Source organism: Hydra viridissima, unplaced genomic scaffold, assembly GCF_058129835.1.
Source record: "Hydra viridissima isolate aposymbiotic clone 2 unplaced genomic scaffold, HvirCarnegie_v1 scaffold_2, whole genome shotgun sequence".
Lineage (NCBI taxonomy): Eukaryota > Metazoa > Cnidaria > Hydrozoa > Anthoathecata > Hydridae > Hydra > Hydra viridissima.
The window spans coordinates 4,621,878-4,646,133 of NW_028324301.1; the positions used below are offsets into that span (position 1 = coordinate 4,621,878).

At 28.7% G+C, this 24,256-nt stretch overlaps 1 protein-coding gene across 1 annotated transcript; it reads right to left on the minus strand.

Moving 5' to 3' along the window:
- LOC149891637 (uncharacterized) lies at positions 1-23,656 on the minus strand. Its single transcript, XM_090078660.1, has 14 exons — positions 23,523-23,656; positions 22,651-23,035; positions 20,507-20,548; positions 18,179-18,447; positions 17,518-17,568; positions 16,265-16,406; positions 16,072-16,122; positions 15,734-15,891; positions 15,494-15,544; positions 10,191-10,254; positions 9,753-9,956; positions 7,489-7,698; positions 7,061-7,383; positions 1-254 (listed from the first exon to the last, which is right to left on the minus strand). The coding sequence occupies exons 1-14, from the start codon at positions 23,586-23,588 to the stop codon at positions 135-137; spliced, it is 2,136 nt and encodes a 711-aa protein (XP_089934786.1). The 5' UTR covers positions 23,589-23,656; the 3' UTR covers positions 1-134.
- Positions 23,657-24,256: the final 600 nt, after the last annotated feature.

Sequence of the window (24,256 nt, forward strand, 5' to 3'; positions counted from 1 at the left end):
TAAATACATTGAATAAATATACAAAATAGATAAAGCATAAAAAAGTTAAGAAAAAAAATGCATTTCACAAATTTAAAAAAAAAAACTCAAACTTAAATACAATTAAACTATTTAAAAAACTGAAATGCAAATAGTTAGCTGTTAAAAATCGTCTGGAATTCATCCAATGAAATGTGATCTTCCGATTCATCAGAGCTGGTGTTAAAGTAGCCCTCAAGACTGTTAATGGAATTAGAAGAGACTTTTAAACTTGCCTATAAAGGAAAAATATTTTTAAAAATGACTACGCAATCGAATAAGCATCTTTAAAACAACAATCGATCCCAACAAACATTTGAATAAAACTCTTTTATTTCTCAAAATTTCTGCACGATCTCTTATAAAATGCTCTTTTACCATTACCATTCGAAGTTATTTTACACATTAAAAAAAAAGTGGTAACATCTATACAATAGGACCTTGAGGGTATTATAAGGTCTTGACACTATTTATGTACATAACGGGTGACAACTAAAAAACGAGACTGGATTTAAAGACTGGATATAAAGGAAATAAAATAGGAAAACTGTTTTAGAAGTTATTTTTATTCTAGTTTTTAAATATTTTATGTATATTTATTTTTATAGAAAAATGAATAAAAAAAATAAAATCAAAACAAGAAGAGATTAGAAAACGTGTGTATGAATTTTATTTAAATTACAAAAATGCTGGTAAAAAGTTCACTTATTACCACTTTAAAGTTGAGAATATACCTAAAAGTACTATCTACAAGATAATTAAACGTACTGAAAGTGAATCTGGGTACCAAAGAGTAAAAGCTAAAATAATGACCAGGACAAACATTGAAAGGCTCAAACTCATGTTTAACCATATAGACGGAGTTTCTCAACGATAGACAGCTAAAAAGTTCAACTGTACTCAGCAACACATTAGTAAAACATTAAAAAAAAGAACAAATATTAAGTCAAGAAAAAAAATGACGATTCCAAAACGCTCTGACCAGCAAAAAGTAGCAGCTAGAACTAAGTGCAGTCGATTGTGTCAGAAATTCAAAAATCGTAAACCAATCATTGACGATGAGTCTTATTTCACGTTAAATCACTCCAGTATCAATGGAAATGATATATTTTATACTAGTGATGTAAAATCTACTCCATCTACAGTAGAATACAAAAACAGAAGTTTCAAAAGAAATTACTTCTGAAAATGGAATTTCTCAACCTTATTTTGTACCAAGTGGACTGGCTGTAAATCAAAAAATCTATTAAAACAAATGTATTAAGAAGAGACTTATTCCATTCATTATTAAGTATCATTCAGATGGTGCATATGTATTCTGGCCAGATTTAGGATCATCATCACTATGCAAAAATAGTAATCATGTACCTAAACAAGGAAAACGTGCATTATGTTAAGAAAGCGGATAACCCTGCAAACTTGCCAGAATGTCGTCCTATCGAAAATTTTTGGAGTATTTTGAAAGGCCTTGTCTACAAGAATAATTGGGATGCAGAAAATCTTAAAAAATTACATTCTAGAATCAAGTATTGCCTTAATAAAATTGATATTGAGCTTATACGGAGCCTAGCTCAGTCTTTACCAGGCCTAGTTGATAAAGTCAGAAGAAATGGTTTAATTGAGAACAACTGATTATATATTTAAAAACTAGAATAAAAATACTTTCTAAAACATTTTTCCTTTTTGTTTTATCTTACTTCTTTAAAGAGATATCTTTAAATCCAGTCTCGTTTTTTAGTTGCCACCCGTTATATTTTGTTAACTTACACTACTAGACATTTTTTCACTTTTCACTTTATACAAGAGGTTTGAAACGAAATTAATGTTCTTTGGATGGCCCTGAAGACCAAATGCATAGCCAAATTTCTCAGGGTCGAACCATTTTTTGGTAAACTAGAGGTACCGGTTTTCCCATTTTTGTAATAGAACTAAGCAATGTTAAGGTATATGAGTGTGTATTTGACAAAAAACAAACTAAACAGGATTATAAGTCAGTCAGCAGAAGTCAATCAGTAAACTGTTGGCTTTTCAAAAGTTTTCGAGTGTCTGGTCCAACGAATACTCCTTCCTTAACTTTTGCAAGTGACAGTTTTGGAAAGGTCTCCTTTATGATTTTCATTGGTTTGCCGTCAGAGTGTAATGCCTTAACAAAGTTCTTAAACAGGCCAAGCTTTATGTGCAATGGAGGTGTAATAACTTTGTCAGACTGAACAAGTGGCTCATTGCAAAAATTGTGAACACCAAGGGTCGCATTGCCTCGTGCTGGCCACTCATTCTTGATGTAATGCTCATGCTTAGCACGGCTATCCCACAAACAAGTGAAGCATGTGTATTTCACGTAACCTCCTTGCATACCTGTCAGCAGACCTACAACTTTCAGATCCGATCAAACTCTCCACTAAAATATGTCATAACGAACAAGCTGGAAAATAGATTTCATAGTTTCTTAAAATTCTTTTGCTGTAATTGAGTAAGCAATTGGGATGGCTGGATACGCGTTCTCATTATGCAAAAGGACCGCCTTTACACTTCTTGTGCTGCCATCGATGAACAACCACCAGTCATTCTCCACTTGTTTATAGATACCCATCTTCATCAACAAACCAGGAATATCACAGCAAAATTCAAATTTTTTGTCTTCACTTCTCTTAAAAAATAGCATGTAAGCTGCGTCTCTTGTCTTATAAACAGACGTTCTTGTTTCCTTTGCAAGGACACCGAATTCTCTTAGCATTGAACCAGCAAAATACGCATTCTGTTTGGACAGGCCAAGTCTCCTAACAAACAAGTCCAGCTGTCTCTGGCTGATAGACTTCAGCTCATGGTTAGGCAGCCAATCATCATCATCTTCATTGCAAGTAATAATAATCTTAAGTGATAATACATGATAATTTTTTTAATATCAAGTCAAATAAATGTATTTGTCCTATGCATTCATTAGGGTAAAAGCATCATAGAAATTATAACCATCGACTACTCTTAGTGTAAAGTATATGAAAAATGGAGAAATAAAAATTTCCATTTTACAAAAAAATTTTTCGACCTAGACTATCAAACCTATACTTTTTCTTTCATCATTTATTAAGAACTAAATGTTTTCGTTACAGCTTGTCTTGTATAAAAATTCATGTCTGGTAGTGTTATCTGTCAGTTTGACAATTTCCTCTAAATGGTTGCATAAAATGATGACCAGTTTGAAGGATGGCTCGATGATCAGTAACAGAAAAATAGCAAGAAGATTAAAAATTTCAGAGAGCTACATCAGAAATACCCTTAAAACATTTAAAACGACAGGTGGCAACAATGTTACAGGACCCAGAAGGCTAAAAAAAACAACAACTGTGGAGTGCAAAAACAGTCAAATATTTTGTCAAATAAGAACCAATTCTAGGTTTGGTTATTGTGAACTTAGCAACATACTCAACGAAAACTGTGAAAAATGTCTTTCTTCAACTACAAATAGAAACTTTTTATTAATGAAAAACAACTAGAGATCGGCTCACAAGATTAAGGTGATGGAAGAAGTGGGTGGTCTTTGGAAAAGTGGAAGCAAGTAGTTTTCACTGATGAAAGTAACTTTGAAGTAATGAACAAAAACAGCAAAGTTCTTGTTAGAAGATTTAAATTTAAAAAGTATGGCAATCACATTGTTGCACCGAGGTTGCAAGGTGAGGGTGGGAATGTTGGTATTTGAGGCAGCTTTAGTTTTATCAGAGTAGGTATGTGCAGCATTTATTCAGGCCGAATCAACCAACACATCTATATAGAGACGCTAGAGAACTGCATGGTTCCATCAGTACACATGCTGATTGATCGAAACAAATGGTAGCAGTTTCAACAAGATATGGCACCTGCGCATACAGCTCATAAAGTCAAAACACAGATAAAAGAAAACAAAGTAGATTTACTACCAAATTGAATCTAATCAAATCTATTTGGACTTGGATGGACAAAGAGTTGGTCAAGGTCCAAATAAGATCCATAAGTAACCTAAACCAAGAACTAGATATCATTTGGGAAGAGTTCCAACCAAAATGTGCAACAATCTTGTTAAATCAATGCAAAAAAGGTGCGTAGCTTGCAAAAAAGCACAAGGGGGAACGTTTAAAATACTAGTTTAGATTGCAATTTTTTTAATTGATATTTTTTTGTTATTATGTTTGATTGCATTTTAATATACAATTGAATGTTTTAGTATGCCATCCAAGATTTGTTTAAGAAAAATATTCCTCGCAAATAGTAAAAAAAAAAGAGTTCAATATCTTCTTTAGCTCTATTTTATGATACTTTAAATAAGCTTTTAAACAAAATTTGTAGTTACTTTTTAATATCGCTGTAGTTGTTGTTTCATAGAGCAACATGATAAGATTAGTAGTATTTCTAATATAATTTAAATATAATTGTTTTTGTTTCAGCCATTGATTAACAAATTTGCATACTTTAACCATGACCCATACAACAAGAAGCCAAATTTAATATCTCCTTTTTGACTATCCAGTTGATCTACCAACAAATAAAATCCCTTCCTGTTTAGACATTTTCAAGTGTTATTTGTTTCACCTACATGATGATAAACATTTGTCTGGACTTTCACCTAGTTAGTGTTCCATCAATTTATGCCAGCAACATTGTGGTTCGAGTGAAGAACTTATCTCACTTCTGCGTGACCTTGATAAGTACCCATTAAAAAAAAGGTCATTTTCATCATTTGAAAATAAAGTTCAATCATTTTAAAAGTTGTTTGATGCATATGCTTGTGTCTAAGTGCAGGGATTTCTGACAAATATCAGTGTAGATGTGAATTTTCATATAAAATATCAACAGTAGAATGGAATTTTTGGGTTTATCAGAATACAAGTAGAAAATGTATCATTGGTAAAGTTTGCGAGTTTACAAGGAAGGAAAAAAAAGAAGTGCTCAACCAGGAATGGCTGATGATTTTGACGATGGTGATGATGATGAAAAAGGAGAAGAAAAAGAATAGGAAGACAAAGAAGAAGATGAAGATGAAGAAGATGATGATGAAGAAGAAGATCACAAAAACATGTTGAACAGTAATGACAGCAAGTTTTTAAGTGACCAGTCAATTGATGATTCGCTTTCTCTACAAAATAAATACATATTCAGACTATGTAAGGTTCTTCATAGATGCAAGATAAGTAACAGAAAAAGATATATGATTGTGAATGCAGTATCAAAAAATCTAAACCTTCTATCATTAGAGACTACAACTGACCCTAGTAAAATAAAGAGACAACAGAAGTTTTGGAGAGAACAAGAGATCAAGTTGCATAGTGATGAAACAAAGAAACTGTCATGGAAAACAGGATATGGCTCTAGTGCATGATGCTAAATCCCATAAAAGTATGAAAGAGGAGCACTGTTATAATATCCTTTCCAGAAAACAAATATGTTTATCATGTAATTCCAAAAAAAATCGAGCTACTGATATTGCCGATGATATCATGTCAGTCTTGAAAGAAATAGAGTCTATAGATGACTGGTTTGACAATAACACATGAATGTATTAACATTTGCAGTAGGACGTGATTCAAGTCAGTACACGCTATTTCTAGAGTGTAGCCAACCAGGTGATACAAATCATGCTAGATGACTCTCAAAAACTAAATGAGTCTTACATTTGTATTTGTCACAGATAGTTGCATCAAAGCAATTGCAAAGACTAGTTAATTTCATAGTCAATGTCCATGGTGCTACATGGTTTCACATAAAGTGTGATAGTGGATGTCAAGATAGGTCTAAAAATTTCTTTTTTCTTATGAAGCAGTGCCAGCAATTCAGGCCAGATTAAAATATTGGGTCTCCAGTACTGCAGAATAACAGTTATTTTACTCATCCTGAACATCTGCTGAAACATAATTTGACATGATTGATTGGGAGAACTGCTAGGTAACATCCCTGCTGTCACGTGTCCAGCAATTACCTTAAAACATATCAGTAACTTATTAAACTTTTTCATGTCATTCACAAGCTGAGGAATGGATATTTAAAGATGTTTTACCATCTTGTTCAAGTCTAAGGATATAAATATCAACACGTCACAGTTTTATAGTCAATGGAATATATATATAGTATATAGTTCAATGCATGACATAGCTTTATTGGGCAAGAAGCTAGTTTGAACTGCCTAAAGTAAATACCAAGGCTCATTTCAAATAACAAGTACATCTTCCTTGTTATTTGAATACTTATCTGAAAAGTGTTCTAAGCTAATTTCTATTGGAAATTGATATGTTTATTGACTTTTAGAAACACTTGTGCATTTTTTACATTCTTAGGCTTCTGAAACAGTAACACATTTCTGTGACTAAAATCTGGTATGTGTTAACATTTAAGACATGTACTAGAAAAAATCTACACGTGTTCTGATGTGGTGTTTACAGTAAACTGTGCATATATATATATATATATATATATATATATATATATATATATATATATATATATATATATATATATATATATATATATATATATATATATATATATATATATATATATATATATATATGTCTGTCTGTGTGTGTGTTTTGTGTGTGTGTGTGTTTTGTGTGTGTGTGTGTGTGTGTGTGTGTGTGTGTGTGTGTGTGTGTGTGTGTGTGTGTGTGTGTGTGTGTGTGTGTGTGTGTGTGTGTGAGACCCTATGTGTGAGATATAGCTTGCTTCTCTGTTGTAACTCTCCAGTATACTAAGACTTACATGATGTTTACAGCACATGATAAAAAGAAAAATATAAAATAAAATGTGAATCAAGGCCTAATATCTGGCATAATATTCTGCTGCAGCTTCAAGATTTTAAAAACTTTTCTAGCAGTGTTCCATCACTTCCATTACAAGTACCAGAAATCCAACTTGTTAATCAAATAAAAATATTGCCTATCTTTAAATTGTGAATGCTGAAACTCTAATTAAGTATAAGTTATAATTTAAAGAGGAGCTTCAGCTCAACCTTCGAAAAAGTAAAACTACTGGCTAAAAAAACAAACAAAATGAAATTTAAAAAAAATCAAAACTAACATACTTTTCTACAAAGACTTGCTCTACAACCCTTATGCTCTTGATCTTTCATTTTTGTACAAAGAGAATAAAATAATTTCTTAAATTTAACCATTTCAGATCCTTCTAGCAAAGTTCCTAACTGTGATGGTATTCCATGAAGGTTTCGAAGAAATGCATCAAATGATGAAGGAAAAGAATATGACTTGTGATGAAGGTACAGAGGGACATAATCTTTAGAATCATTGAAATAAACTGCAATGTATTGTTTAGAGTTTCCATTAGAATATTGATTAATAAGCATGTTAAGCATAAACTTATATGTGCTGTGATGTTCCAAACTTGTATCTAAAAAAAAAACAAACAATAACAATAAAAAAAAAATGATGATAATGAAAAAAAATTAAAAAATTCAAGGATGAGGTTTTTTTCTTCAAAAGTTAAAAATTTTACCTTCAGGTTCTGTACAGAATATTACAACATAATCTGCTTTTTTAAAATCACTACTTAAAACATTCTCCAATCCTTCATCTGCCACCCTTTGGGTCTGCAGAACATCCACTAGAACTTTAAATCCTTTGAAATTCATTATGGCAGCAAGGCCTAAAACCAACTTTTGCACTACTATACAGCCATCAGGGTAGATTATCATTAGATTTTTATCTAGAAATAGAATATTAAAACACTTATTTAAAAAAGATTTATTACATGTTAGAACCTCCATGAAGGTTTTTAATGAAATATATACTGTATATACTGGTGCAAGAGAAGACTTCTACACCAAAAAAATGAATTCAACTTATACACTTAGTCAACATATACACCAACTGCACTTTTAAATCAAGTCAACTTATACATTTCATTGACATATACAAATGAGTATTATTTATTTATTATTATTTTTGATTAAACTTTTTAATTTTAGAGTTAAAACTATAAGAAAATAATTTTAATCAAATGCATTTATAATCTCATATACATTAAAAAAATTTTTTTGACAAAAAATGCATTTAAATTAGTGTATGCTTGGAATGAATTGTATGGCTGACATTTGAGAAGTTTTTTCAATTCATTAACATTTCTCCTTTCTAAAAAATGTCTTCTAAATGAGATCACCTCATACTTCTAAACTCAAAATGCTTAAGTATTCAGAGGAAGATAATAAAGCTGCAGGTGGAAGAGAATTTCAAATTGATGAAAAGATTGCTTGAAATTGGAGAAAACAGAAGAAAAAACTTGAACTAATGCATAAATCAAAATGATCATGGAAAACCATGAAAGTTGCTGTTACTTGAAAAGCAATTTAAGAGTTGGATTGAAGAACTTAGGAAAATAGACTTGAAAGTAAGAAGAAACTCTATTTGATTAAAAGGAAAAGAACTTGCAAAAGCTGAAAACATCAATAACATTACTGGTGGATGTTCTTAATATTCAAGATTTATGCAACTCAATGACGAAGTATTCATAGCAAAACAAAAATGCGCCAGAAATTGACAGAAAACTGAGATGAAAAATTGTTAAATTCCAATCTGTGTAGTAAAAAAAAAAAACAGCAAAATAATTACAACTTGATAAATATAGGTAACATGGATGAAACACAAAAGGAAAAAAACTGTATTGGTAAAAACTATTGAATATGAAAAAAAAAATAGATTTACATTTGTTTTAGCTAGCATGACTGATAAGTTAAAACTGTTTGTAACATTTAAATGAATAACATGGCCTAAGAAAGAAAATTTTCCAAACAGCACAGTAGCTCTTGTACACACAAAAAAAAAAAGAATAAGAAAGGGTTTGGATCATTGCCTGGTAGATCTTGCTGAAAAAGCCTGCTAATATAAGATTCTTTTAATATTCATACAGCTAAGTCGTAAAATTAATTAAAAAATAAACATTCTGGATTATTTCAGGACAGAAAACTTTTACAGCTGGACAATCAAGAGCAGCATCTTATCAAGATTTTCCTATTGGAAAAAAGAGGCATGAGTTGTACTGAAAAAACTATAAAATCATTTCAAGAATGTTCTGTTTCTAATAAAATTGATGGAACAGAGAATGATGCCATCTGGGAAGATGAAAATAGCAACAGTAGCTATGTAGACTTTTTAATAACTTATGATTTTTATAACATTCCTTAACAAAGTAAGTAGATGAAAATATTAATGTGGAAAATATACTTAATACATAAGTTATAAAAGATTGAAATACTCTTTTCAGTTAAAAATATCAGGTACACGGAGTCAACTTTCATGAATTGATTTTAATATTCTAATATTCTAATATCAGTATATATGGTACTCAACCATTAAAAAATCAAAATCAATTCATGAAAAAACTCTTAATTACTAAATGTAAAAAAGTCAAAATTGTTAAATCATAAAAATGCTTGGTAAACAGTATACTTCTGTACCACTTTCATAAAGACATACTTCAGTACCACTTTCATAAAGATATGGAAGTTGTACTAAAATATATTTTCAGTAATTCAATAACTTATAATAACTTGGTTTAGAATGTAACAAAAAAATAAATAAGTTCGATAATAAACCATTTCTTTGAAAAAACTCTGAAATTAACTTACATGAGCAGGTTTACTTATGTAGTTTTAAGAAAAAAAAAAAAAAACATCAAATACTACTCTATGCATACTTGATATTCAACTAATGAATTTACCTAGAAATTTCACTTTTGATTAAAAGAAAATATATAAAACTTACTAGTTTGAATGATGAGAGGTTCATTATTACTACTAAATACTGTCATAAGTAAATTTCGATCTTCATATGCTCGGAGTTTTTTAATTAAGGAGCAAAAGTCCCTTTTAAACTTTATTCCACAAGACAAACATAAACATAAAACAAATAGCAATCCCACAGCGATTACTATACGAACTGTTTCCTTTAGTCCATGTTTAGAGATCCCTAAATCAGTCAATAAAAAAATTAATATCTTTGACTTTAAAAAATTAGGACATTTTTTGATTTTAGTGATTTTAAGTAAATATTTCCATTTACTAAAAGACATCACTGAAGGGTATTAAACAAATTGTACCTTGATTAAACTAAAGTTGTATTAATTTTACTGAATATACCAGTAGTTCTCAAAAAACGCAAAGAAAAATAAAACTAGCTGAAAATAAAAGATTGTATACTTACCAGAACAATCTAATGTAAATGTTTGTGGATAGCTGTTGTTACCATTTTTAAACTTTAGGTAAATCTTTAAAGGAAAAAAAAAGAAGTAACTTTAAACAAAGTTAAATTAACTTTATCTATGTATGATTACTCCTCAATTTAACAGAAAAATTTTTTAATTTCAAAATGATACATTAAATTTCATTGCAAAAAATAGTTCAGTATTTACACTGCAGCCATTTGATATAGCCGCACCCACTTTTTAGCCATATTTTGTTAGATATTTATAATTTTTATTGTTATACATCTTAAAATATAGTAAATAGAACAAAAAATAGGGGAAAATATTAACAAAAGTAATTTTATTAAGAATTTATATATACACTTATGTGAAATTAATTGGCTAATTTCTATAACTGCATTTCAATTGATATGTAAAAAAATATTCAAATTGTGTGTTAACATTTTGTGTGCTTTAATAGTCAATTGAACCCTCAGTACATTTCATTACATTTTAAATTTTAGGATCTTTTAAGTAACTTCTTACCACCTTCAGACAGTGATATTTTCATTAACATGAAGTAAATTTAGGAGTAAAAATTATTGATTTTGTAAATGTGAATAAAAACTAAAATTAGGAATTATCTGAAGAATGAAAACTGAAGTAGAATTGAATATAAGCATCAAAAAATGAAAATAGGAGTAGAATTAGGAATAATTACTGAACAAAACTTATTGAATATTAAAAAAATTTTCATTCAACTTGCTTTAAAATTAGCTGGTAGGAAACATGACAATCCTGTATGAAAATTCTTCGTTTACGATAAAAAAAACCCAACAAATCCACATGTCCAGTACATGACAAGAATAATAAGGGAGATTACCAGAAAACAATCCAGTAACTTGGTAGTGCATATTCAGGTAATACATAAAGACACACACCAATTTTACACAGATGAAAAGAAAAAATGAAATGCAGAAAAAATATTTGAAACATAAAATTGATGAAATCAATTCTACAACTTCCTGAAATAGTGGAAAGACAAAGACCCAGACAATAATAGAGTGCTTTGAGAACCGAATCACCACATGGCTAACGGAATCAAGTGAATATCAAGTGCATCAGGACAGCATGATTGAAATGATTGTTAATACCAGCTACTCAATGGCATTCCTTGATCAGCCATTGTTTTGAAAGATGATAAAAATGTTTCACCTAAAATTCCAATTGCCAGGTAATAATTAACACAACTAAATTCATTCAGTGCTAATTTTTTCAAAAAAAAAAAAGTGCCGTTAGGACTACTAATTGCTGTAAAATTTGATAGAAGTAAAATATGAACTGAATTAGTAACTGAAATAAGTAAAATTATCAAAATCATAAGAACTGAACTGAAATTAATTTCATCAGAACTGATTCAGAACAAGTAAAATTAAAATTAGAAATTAAATCAATGCCACAAGAACTTAATAAAAGCGGAAATAGAAATTATATTTAGAACTTAAATATCACTGCCTTCAAATCAGATCTACCTAGTCTATTTGTGATTTCTCTAAATGGCACTGCTTCCTGTTTGTAAACCTTTATCATTCCTTTATTCTTTCTATCAAATACACTTACTCTTGATATTATGAAGCAATTTACTTGAATTTATCCAATTAAATTTTGCTGACTAAACAAATACTTCCTGTGCAGCTATAAAAGAAGAGCAATCAAAATGTTGAAAACTAATCTATTTTATATGTGTAACAAACACAATATAAAAAAAGCTTATAAACAGCACATGCTCAACCAATGTATGCAAAAAACCATTGTTCCATACATCATTTGCAGATTGAACATACAAAGTATGCAAAAATGAGGTGCAGTTATAGAATATGGTCATACTGTATACTGATGCTATTTCGTCGCATTGGTTTGACAAGGTTCTAACTGATCCGTGAGTAGTTTTGAGAAAATCAATGTTAAAAATTGTTATGTTCCTACCATCAAAAATTATTAAAATCCATCAATAACATTTTTTACTCATGATAACATAACCATATACTATTTTTTATTAAAAAATATTTCACTCTTCATAGAAAAATGAATACCCCCAAAATGCAGTTAGAGCCTTGTCATAGTAAAATAATCATATTCTCACTATGACAAGGTTCTAACTGCTGTTTAACGGTAGTTAGAAACATGTTAGTTACTTTGAAATTTTGTGACTGAAGCAGTTAGTTACTTTAAATTTTGTAACTGAAACAATAATATAATAAAAAGCTAATTTTTATAAATTAGATTATTGCTTCAGTCACAAAACAATGTTACAACATTTTGTTTACTCGTTTTTTGTTTTTTTTTTTGTACTACATTTTTTGGTACATTTTAAAACTATTACATTAAGTACAACCATTAAAAATTTTTCATGTTTATTTTATAGGTGAAGAACAACTCGATAGTAATCTCTGTCCTCGAGAGGCATAAACGGAGATGCAGCTTTAATATCATTTTTTTTTTTTTTAAGTCTACAAGTTCCTTTGTACAATTTTGAATTTTTGGTTTTACATTCAAAGCAGTGGAAGTTGATGTACTTGTTGCTGCATTCTTTCTGTTAGGTTTTTCATTGAACTTGACATTCGGACAATTCATAGGTCCATTGCGATTATGGCTATATTTAAAATGTATAATGTGAGATGTTTAAGTAAATATTAGAACAGCAATGTTAGAAAAAGGAACTGACTTGTAATTAAACAGCTTTGCTGTTACTGAATACTCCTTGAACTCATGTGGCTTCATTTGAATGATACAACAAGGATTTTTTCTGTTAACTTGTTTCAACATCCTTATCAATCCAATTGGACTATAAAAATCAGTTTTCCTCATCAGCTTTTCAATTTTGCTATGGGCATGATCCACCTCTTAGACGCATGAATGACCTGGAAGGGAATATTTCATAGTGATTGAGTTAATGTTAGGATTGTCTCTTAAAAAACGTAACACAGCATTTGATGAAAGCTTGATGTCTTTCAAAGTCTTCTCTCAACTTTTCAGACATAGTATCAGTGTTTTCAGCAACTTTAAACTTCTCACAAAGGTCACATCTATCCTTTTTGGGAATGTGAAAACCAAGATTGAATTCGGTGGAGAAAGTATGGTAGTAAATAGATTTTTTTACTGGTTCAACATTTTCGTTTATACATTTCTCTTTGTAAAGATTATACATTTTTGAAATATTAAGATGCGACTCAAGGTATTCTCTATTGGTACTTACACAACAATGTGACTCAACTGTTGGAAAAGATTTTATATCCCTAGCTGAGTTGGTGTACATTTTGGTGCACTCTGCGGTGTACGTTTGCCTTTCATAATTTTACCTTGTAGATCTTGTGCAGTAGTATTTGTTTTAACATCTTTGGTGTTGTGAGCTGTGTAAACTAGCTTTTGTGAAATTGACAGTGTAGTTAGGTAAAATGTTTTGCAAACACTGACTTTTTCTCCTTTTACATGAAAAAAATATCTATAGACGTACTTCCTTTGTGAAAAAATTTGATTTTTAATGTGGTCATCAGTTTTTATTTGCATTTTCACTACAATTGTTTTCCTTGTGGTTTCTCTTTTAACTACACAGCCCGGTTTTTATTATTGCTACAAAAACGTTTTATTACAAGTTGTTTAAATTTTAATATTACTGATATTTTTGATTTAACAAGTTAAAATAAGTTACTTTGTAAGATCAATGTTCCAAAGTGCACATATATTGTAAAGTAAAGAAAAAAGAAGAACTAATGACTTACTTTTTGGGGTATGCACTGCAAAATATAGTTAGATCAACTTACCGTAAGGGAATGGCGCAGCAAATTGTACTTACATTGACTGCGGTAAGTTTGTAAATTTACTAATGCAAAAACATCATTACTTCAAAATAATAAGTTATTTTTAGCTCATAAATCCCCTTTTATTTTGAATTATAATAGTTATTTCTATGCTAATCGAAACCAGTATTTTGTTTTGCAATGTAACAGGTGTCAATTTGAGTAGCGTTACAAAAAATTTTTTTTTTTAATTTTCAAAAAATAGCTTTAATGATATTTTATTCTACATCGGTGTCAAATTAGAACACTTTTTGTTGATTTTGAGACCTATTTTTTATATGATTTTTGATGGGTATAAAATTCTCTATAATAATAATTAGTTAATAAAAACCAGCAAGAGATTATGAAGTTATTGTTAGTTAGAACCTTGTCAAACTAAATATTGGTTAAATAAAGTTGAAGATAGAACTTTGGCACTTTAACAGTTTGCTTGTTTTGCGCTATATCGTTGTAAATTTCAGTTTATTTTGTTCATCATGATTTAAATAGTGTAATAAAATGATTAAGTCAATTTTGGCAAAAATGTTAGTTAGAACCTTGTCAAACCAATGCGACAATTTGTGTAATAGCTCCTAAATATTTCATGATTTGTTTCTACTATTGTAAAAAAAGTTTTCATAGGTGACAAACTAGCAATACTTTTCAACATGATTCGAAATATTTAGTCAAACAGATAGGATAATACAAATAAAACTCCACAGGATTGATGTAAGTGCTTTTTACAAATTGAAAGGCTGTACTATCCTCCTCAATTCTTAAGCCCCGCTTAAAAATGTGGTATTGACCAGGTAAAACACTTTTCTTTCTGAAACTTACTTTCTTGCAGGTTTTTCTGACATGGTTTTTTACTGTTTGTTGATGGAGGCTTTCACGTCGGTGACATTAATGTGAGAAGATGCCTTTGACTCTTAATTAAGTTGATTTAAATCTGGTGAATTGGTAGGCCAAATAATTTTTTCCCAGAAGTTTGGTTGATTTTCTTTATGATTTTCTTTCTCCACTGTATGAGAAAAAGCTCAATTGTAATGGTTCTTGGCATCTGGAGGGGAGGTAAAACTGATCCATGGCTTAACATGCTTCTTAAGGATGTGAGTGTATATCTGGATTAATTTTGACACCAGAATTAATGAAGATAGGTGGTATTTTTTGGCTTTTAACAGCCTTAGCACCTTCAAATTGTTCATATTGGTCTTCTACTCCCAGTCTTATTAATCATTTCTCATATTGCTATAATGTATTTAAACATAATATCTTAAAAGTAAAGATCAATTACAACTTTATTTTTGGCACTTACTGTAAAAAACATCATCATTGTTTGATTCTGCACTGCAGATATATAAAAAAATTAACTTAAATGTCTATTAAAAATATTTCAAATAATTCATCCAAATTTGAATGTTTTTTACAAAGTTTAGAGTTAATATGGAATGAACCTAAGATAAACCAGTAAAAAAATATCAGCATACTTCACCATAACTCTTTGAAATAACATTGACGAAGGTAAAACTTTTTTGTTCCTAAAGATTTAAAAAAAACATTTTGTAAACTATTAACACTAGTTTAATTAGCTACAATTACATATCTATTAGCTACAGTTATATCTACCAGCCACAGTTATATATCTATTAGCTACACTTATATGTCCATTAGCTACATTTATATATTTAAATGCAAATGAACTTTCATGAAAACTGATATTATGTTACCATTTTTATTTCATGTATTTCTTCATGAGTGTCACCATCCAGAGAAATGTAAGTCATATCCATTAAATTTTCAAAATTCATGTTAGAAGGAATCTTCCAGGATACAGTTATAGATTTATCGGGAAAGCATTTTGAAATAACGATGTTAGTTACCATATCTATAAAAAATACTTTAACTCCTGTCAACAATATTTAATTAAAAAGTCTACTAAAAACATATTAAAAAAACCCCACATCCAAGAAACTATGGTAAAAATCAAGATCAATATTCTATATTAAACTCTTCTAAAAGTTTGAATCTATTCACTCTATATTAGTTGCGTGAGCATTTCACTTACAGCAAAATGAAGGAAGAACTTTGTTCAATTCATAGTAATTATGACACAAATCTAAAGATCAAGTATGAATTACAAAATACATAAATAACTAAAAATATTTATCCAAAAGAAAGAAATAAAATAACAATTATAATCAGAAGAAACTTAGATTTTAAATTTAAAAACAGAAATTCAACATAAAAAAACATTATACCTTCCATAGAACTTTCCTTAAACCTTATTATTGCAGGATCTGACAATGGTAAAACTTCTACTGAAATCTCATACTCAGCATCAGATTGAAAAGTCGGTTGGAAAAGCACACTTAGATTAGCAATATACACTGCTTCATCATTCTTAGAAGAAAAAAAATGAAATTTCTTTTAGCATTCAAAATACTTTTGAATACATCTTCAAAATACTCATTTTACAGTATGACCTAAATGTAATGATGATTTAATAAATACAAGCTATGGCTCTCAGGTATATATTTGTACCCAATTTATCAATAAAACTAGTATTGCTTTCAATATCAGAGCAAATCAATAAAAGGTTTTAGAAATTTAAATTTGATGGTAACTGTATGGAATGTTTTTCCAGTTTATTGAAAGCCCAGCTGTGTTTAACAGCTTCTGCTATAAATTCACAGACTGCTTGCTGTGAGCCTCTGAAATCTTATTGAAAGTGAGTTGTTAACAATTTGAATTGTCTAGAACAAAAAATTCTTTCAAAATCCTTTAAAACTTCTGTAGACTTTTGGGATTCTATGAGAATTTTAAAGAACTTCTTTAAGATTTGTATAGAATTCAAATAGACTTTTGAAAAAATATAGATCTTTTTATCCTGCTTGATGCTAATATAGTAGATGAGGACAATTCAAAAATGACAAAGTATTCTTATAATGTAAAAGAAATTAATTCACTAAGTTAAATGTTTTCCAAATTACTTGAATAATTTTTAAATTCTGTTAATTTTCAACTGAAAATCCCACTGTACACACCACTCTTCTTACTAGATCAACCTGGAATGTTGTCTTTATTAACAGATTTACATTAGTAGATCAACCTGGAATGTTGTCTCTATTAACAGATTTAAATAAGTAACACAAGTAGCATTTTATTTTGTTTCTGAAATAACCATGAAGATTTGTTTAGGGATGAGAAAACTTTTTTAAAGAAATATATTTTGATGGGGTTGACAATAAAATTATTGAGGCTGTATTTTACTGCAAATTAAACTTAATTATCATATATTGGATAATTTTAGTGCTTTTTAACAATACCTTGACAAAAATGTTATAAAGTTTTAATTGTATTGTATGTCTTGTATAATAAGTAAAAAAATGTTAAGTATGGGTAAATATAAAAATGCTAACATAGGTGAGTATAGATTTATATGCTAATATAGGTAAGTATAGATTTAATAATACAATTAAAAGAATTAACAAAATGACAATTTCATACTTACAATTTCTTCAATATCTAAACTTATATTTTTGAGAAGTTTCTTTTGCTCATTCTAAATAAGATTTAAAAGAATTGTCATTGCTTCATCATTATAATGATAATTTTTTTTTATTATTAGAAATTGAAAAAGGATTACAAAAGGACATTTAAAAATATTTTGCATTTAGCCTTCATACATTTTTATTAGAAATTGAGAAAGAATTACAAAAAGTTGTTTAAAAATATTTTGTGTTACTTTGTTTTTATACTTTTCTAGTGTTCTATACTATTTTATGAGTAAAGTCTAAATTTGTAAAATATCAAATTTGTCTTGAAATGAGTGATACAAAATAATATTTCAGTACCCCAGAGGTATACTAAAATAAGTCAGATTATTACTTTTTTACAGGAGAGCAAACAAAAGTTTTAGCAGTTTATTCTTACTAAGTCCATCTTCAAAGTTTATATTTGGCTAATTGTTAAGAATCAGACATAGTACTACAAATGTTTTAGAGTCTCTTCACTGGTAAAGTCATAAAAAGTTTTATAAGGGTAATTAAAAAAGGAAACTTTAAAAAATTGGACATAGTGTTATATACCTCATGGGTACTGATTTAATAAAAACTTTTTTCGATTTACTAAAATTTACTACAATGGTAAGAAATAAACATAAGAAATCTTACAAAAGGCATTCCATATTTTCGTGTGATGTAGCATATATTTCCATAAATAGGGTGGCCATCAGACGAGTGTTTAATTCCAGTCAAATTATATCCGTATATACTACGTAGTTTAGGCATTTTTGGATCTTTCCATTTTACAAATATATGAAGTAAACCACGTTCAGTTAAATTTTGAATAACTTCTAAATTCTCAGGCTTATTAGAAAAACATTGATCTTTATCTTTTGTTAGATTATATCCAGATTGTTTCCCCCGACAAAGTTGATATTCTAATAGAGAATCAAATATGAATACATGCAAAAAAACCCTCTGAAACATCAATCAATAAGTGCAATCAATTTTAGCAGAAATAATTTAAACATTTTAAATATCATTGCCAAACATTTTATGGTGTAGAAAATTTTTCTTGTTTTTCTTTTCCAAAATAACTCATAGCTAAAAAAGGTTTTATTTTTTTTCACATATTCTCTTTTTTTTTTCACTGAAATATATGCTTACATTTTTTTAGTGAGATGTACAAATTACTATATTAAATATACTGTCCATAATTATTCGAATGATACTACTTTTCAAAGTTTTCAATTTTTTACTTATAAACAAGGGAAAAAATTAAAAAAGAAATCTACTTGAAATATATGCTGTTACTATTAAAGTTACATGAAAAAAATTAACAAATCTAATTCATAACTTGCACTCATCTATGTAGCCACCTTGAGTGGCAATAGCTGCAAATTTTTGAAAGTCTATTTTATGTCACTCACTTTTAAGCTTTTGCCATATATCTTTTTCACTGTTGTTGCATTAACCTTTTGACTTTTCTGTGTGATTCATTTCATAAAAGGGGAAAGATCAATTGATTGGAATGGTCAAACCATTTTTTTAATTCATTTAAATGATTCCTACAAAATTCTGAGGAATGCTTTTGGTCATTATCTTCTTGAAAAATGGTTCTATAATTATCTGACTTTCTGAAGAAATGGCACAATTTTTTAAAATCCCCAAATACATTTCTTACATCATTATTCCATCTATTTTAAAAATATCACCAATATTACCACCAAAACAATCTAACACCATGACAATACCTCCACTATGACAATACCTCCACATTTGGCACCACACAGTATTTCATCATCCATTCACCAACATCTCTTTGAATAAATACTCTTTTCTTTGAACCAAAAACTAATTTTTCATGTCATTTTCTAATGTAAACTTTTCTTCTTACTTTGGGGCCAAAGAAGTAGTTTCTTGTAGCTATTCTAACAACAAGACCTGCCTCCATCAATTGCTTCTTCACTGTTGCCACAGATATTGGATCTTCTCAGAAACTATTCATACTATTTGTAATTTCTGGGGCAATTATTAGTCTATTTTTTTTTTACTAATAATAGCAATTCTTTTTTCTTCAGTAGCAGATGTAATTTAATGACACCTTGATTGTTTCTGATTAACCACATGACACCCTGATTGACCACAGGACACCCTAATGACACTCTGATTGTTTCTGATTGACCATACTTGCAGTTTCTCCCATTATTTTTTGTAATATTCGATACCATTGAAGCAGAAATCTTAACAATGTCTCATTTAATGTTTTTCTCACCACAATGTAAATATTACCAATTGTGTTTCTACTGATAATTTGCATTTTCTTGACATTTTTTATTTAATAATATCAACTTAAACAAAAATAGATAGCATGAAACCATTTATTGTTAAGTATATAACATTTTAAAAACTTAAATCATCTATCTGCTTACATCACCATGACTTTCCAATATTACAAAAATAAAAATCAACGAAATATAAAACAGGCATTTTTTTAAAAGTCTTTATGTCATTTGAATAATTATTAATGGCAGTGTATGTTTACTTTTATTTCACTGAAATATGTTCACTTTTTTTTTACTTAAATACATGTTCACTTTTTAGCCTAAAGAAACAAATAAAATTTCATAACTTTAGTCATGAAAAAGCTTCTCAGATATGTAAACACATGCTCTTGGTGCAGAGCAATAAACACAAAGGAAATACCAGAAAAAAAAATTGCAGACAATATTTAATATTATCTGAACTTTATCATTTTTAATCATCATACTTTTTACTGATATTAACATAACTTCAAACAGTAACATTTTCAAAAGCATTTCATGGTGTGCAGTATGTTACACAGCAAGAGAAAGTTCCACTAACCAATCAAACGTAAACACTATGAAGATTTTATATTATTGACCCTTTCTTTTTAAATTCTAACTTATTTGAGTTAAAACAAAAGAAAACATTCCACTGAATACAAATATGAATAACTAGGAAAAAAAGTCATACTATGTGCAGCAGCTGCTTGATGAGTTGGTGTTCCACACTTATCTAATTATAATTTTAAAATAAAAAGTTAATAATGTCACTAACAATAAAGCATAATTCTTTAAAAATAATCTTCTGAACTAAAAAATTTAGCAATGACAAAATATTTCTGGACTAAATTCATAAACTCTTCTTTAATGAAGAAGGATTGTGAAAATCCTCCAAATCTATAAATAAATTTTGAAGTATTTCATAACAAAGTGGGACAAATATTTCAGGCATGTAACCTGCCATCTTCTTCATAATTTGTCAAAATGATCACCTACATCATCTTTTAAGACTTCAGCACTACAATCAAATGGGTTTTTGAGATATTGTTACTTAAAAATCATAAATTGCGTAAATGAAGATGCATAAGTATTACTAGGACATCTTTATTGTTTTTATCAACTTCTAATACCAAGGCAACCCACTTAACCATATTGTATTTGTAGATATAATATTTTTCTGTTCTAACTTCTTGGAGATATTATATTGAAAAATTACAAGCATTTCTTAAATTAACACCATCATGCTAAAATCTTTAGCATGATGGTATTAATTTAAGAAACGCTTGTAATTTTTGTACTGGCCAGCACAACCATCAGAAAATTAGTGGATTTTTTTTATTGGGGAGACTTTCTTGTACAAATATAACAGTTCTTTTCATAACACAAAAAACAAATCCAACATGTACTAAATCATCAGATATAAAACATAAAGACATTTGTTGACTTTCAGTGGCATTCTGATCAGGTTTTGTATAAATAACTACAGGATTAGTGTGCATTGTCATTGGTTCCAGTGGCAACTCTGAGTTTCATCTTGTATAACAAATTTAAAGTTTTCTGCAAAATCAACCAAAACAATGCATTTGGGGTATGGATGACTTTCATTTTTTAATAAATTTGCGGTTATATAATTGATAACACTCTGAATTCCAGTGCAACTATTGCATCAATCGACCATGCATTCCCTTGATTTTCAACTACAAACAATGTTCTTAACAAACTCATGGTAAGTTTTCTCCAGTTTAACTGTACTAAGCATAAGTTTTAGGTTCCGGTGTATCATACAGCATGGGTTCCTTTTTTTCCAGCATAGAGACACCACTTTGGCTTCAACTGAGCAAATTTGGAAAATCCTATTTTGGAATAAGGGTTATCAATATTGCAAAGAAGTAATTGCTTTGATACATGTTTATTTTTGAATATACTTGCAAAATCCTTTTACCTGGCAATTGCCAACTGAGCTGATCAATATAATAAAAGTTTTCCACTTTACCTATGACGTCTAGGTTAATTCTAACAATATTAGTTTTTTCTGGAAGTGCTAATATCACCTTTCAGCTTTAAGTTTCCTGGGTTTAGTTATGGTTGAATTTGATTTATTAAATATCTCAGTTACTTTATTTAAAGGCCATTGAATCAGAGAATTTGATTCCTCATCTTCAAAATTAAAATCTTTCAAAACAGGTGATTTTTAAATAAAAATATGTCAAAAAGCCACTTGATTACAGTGCTTAAATTTTACAAGGTAATCTATATGATGTAGGTGATCATTTTAACAAAGTATGAAGAAAATATGAAATAGTGGGTTACATACATGTTCTACTTTCTTATGGAATAACTCATTTTTCTTTCATTTAAGAGTTAATTTTTTTTTCACAAACAATCCTAGAATTGGAAAATTCTAACTGAGATTCCAGTTAGCATCTATTTGGATTCAATGCGATTACCATCATTTTTAAAAGCTGGTAAAACAAACTTTTGGGTGTAGCTAAACATGTTATGGTAATTTTTAGTACTATATTTAAGCTTAGTTTTTTTTAAGTATTTCATTTTCATCTATATTTTAGATAAAAAATTTTATATTTCAGGAGTTCTTCTTGAGTACAACTAATACTTTTTTAAAACTTAATAAGTTTATCCATTAATCAAATACATAGAACTTTAACATTGAATCCAAAAAGAATAAATATTCTACTCCTTAGAGCTATTTCAAAATCATAATTGCTTTCAATATCATATAGAAGCATTTTTTTTTACCAATTTAACAACATAACAATATTGTGCTAATAAACTTTTGCAACTTAGAATTTCTAACTATTACAGAAAAGAAATTACCATGAAAATAATATCTTGTCAAGTAGCTCACAGTTTGGTTAGGATGAATAGCAGTGCAAATTATGCAACCTTCATGTGGATCATTTGGGTCATTTAATAAAACCAGTTTGCTTGAGTTTGAGGTTTCTCTATTATCAGCATAGTAATAATGCTGTTCAGTATTACCTGGCTCAATGTCTATACAAAAATTACTTTGGTTTTTAAACATGTCTTCACATGTGATATAAGATGAAGTTTGACTCCAAACATCATCATTAAATGACAAACAAACTTTCCATGAAAATTTCACTTTAAGATTTGTTTCACATTTAAGTGTAAATTTTTCTTTATCTCCAATTGTATAAACAACTTCTTTTTTTAAATTTTCCCCAGCTATTGTAAGTAACTAAAATGAAAAGAAAAATAAAATCAACTTCATATATTATAATCAAAGATAGAGTCAAGTCCAGCAGCCCAAGGTTAAGGCTAGCCATATTCAAGGCTGAAGTCAAAAAAAGACTCTAGGACCAAAGTCAAAGCCAGCATCATTTAAGTAAAGGCCAAATACTAAACACCCAAAGCCTGTGAAACAAGGTGAAGAAGAGGATTAGAAGAAGGCTACATTCATAGAAGATTAGAACAAGGCTCAGCATCAAAGTATTATGAAAAAATACTCATAAAATAGCCACTTAATATTCCCTTTGGTGAAGAATAGAAATTGTTTACAATTTTCACCCACACCTTTCACCACACTATATATATATATATATATATATATATATATATATATATATATATATATATATATATATATATATATATATATATATATATATATATATATATATATATATATATACATTGTATATAATAGATCAGCAAAGTGAAATTACCTTTATATCAGTAGAGACCAAAATAATACTCCAATGTATTATGAAACAACTTAATGCTATTCTCATTGCACTATTATATTTTTAGTAACTGTAAAATAGTATTCATTCATTAACAGATACAGCTGTAATTCGCATTTGACATTATTACAATTATTATTTCAGATGTAAATATTATTTATATATTTAATTGAACTATAGCAATTGTTATATATTACATATTTTGATATGGTTACAATTTTGTAATTTGATTAAATCGCTTTTTTTTGACAATTTTGTTAAATCCATTAGCAGATAACAATTACCAAGAATTCACTATACTTATTATTCTTAATAACATTCCTATTGGCTCAGATTCAAATAACAAACGAAATTTTTATTTTATCAGAGTTATTGACCTCAAAAACTACATTTAAAAAAAAAAATTGTGAGTTTTTTCGTACGGTTATTAGTGGATAAAGTTATTTTAAAATTTATGCATTTTTTTATTGTATAAAACAGGCTTATTTGCTTTGATCATTCGTTATAAAAAGAAAAATTATTTTTTTAACGAATTTTTTTTAATGAAAACCACAAAAACAACTGTTTATGTGGTTTTTCTTTGAAATAAAGTCAGCTCTAACTAAAAGTCATTTTTGAGAAGTTTTTAAAATTGTCATCACTGTAGTAAAGTTGGTTAGGTATAAAGGTTTTAAACAAAAAGTAAACAATTTTATTTTTCCTTAAACTCTTTAATC

Excerpts from the sequence above, each read along its gene's own strand:
- LOC149891637 (XM_090078660.1), bottom strand. The coding sequence starts at position 23,588 with ATGAGAATAGCATTAAGTTGTTTCATAATACATTGGAGTATTATTTTG. Across the intron at positions 15,545-15,733 it reads AAATACATGAAATAAAAATG|GAACAAAAAAGTTTTACCTT; the intron begins GTAACATAATAT and ends TTAAATCTTTAG. Across the intron at positions 7,384-7,488 it reads ATTCTGTACAGAACCTGAAG|ATACAAGTTTGGAACATCAC; the intron begins GTAAAATTTTTA and ends TTTTTTTTTTAG.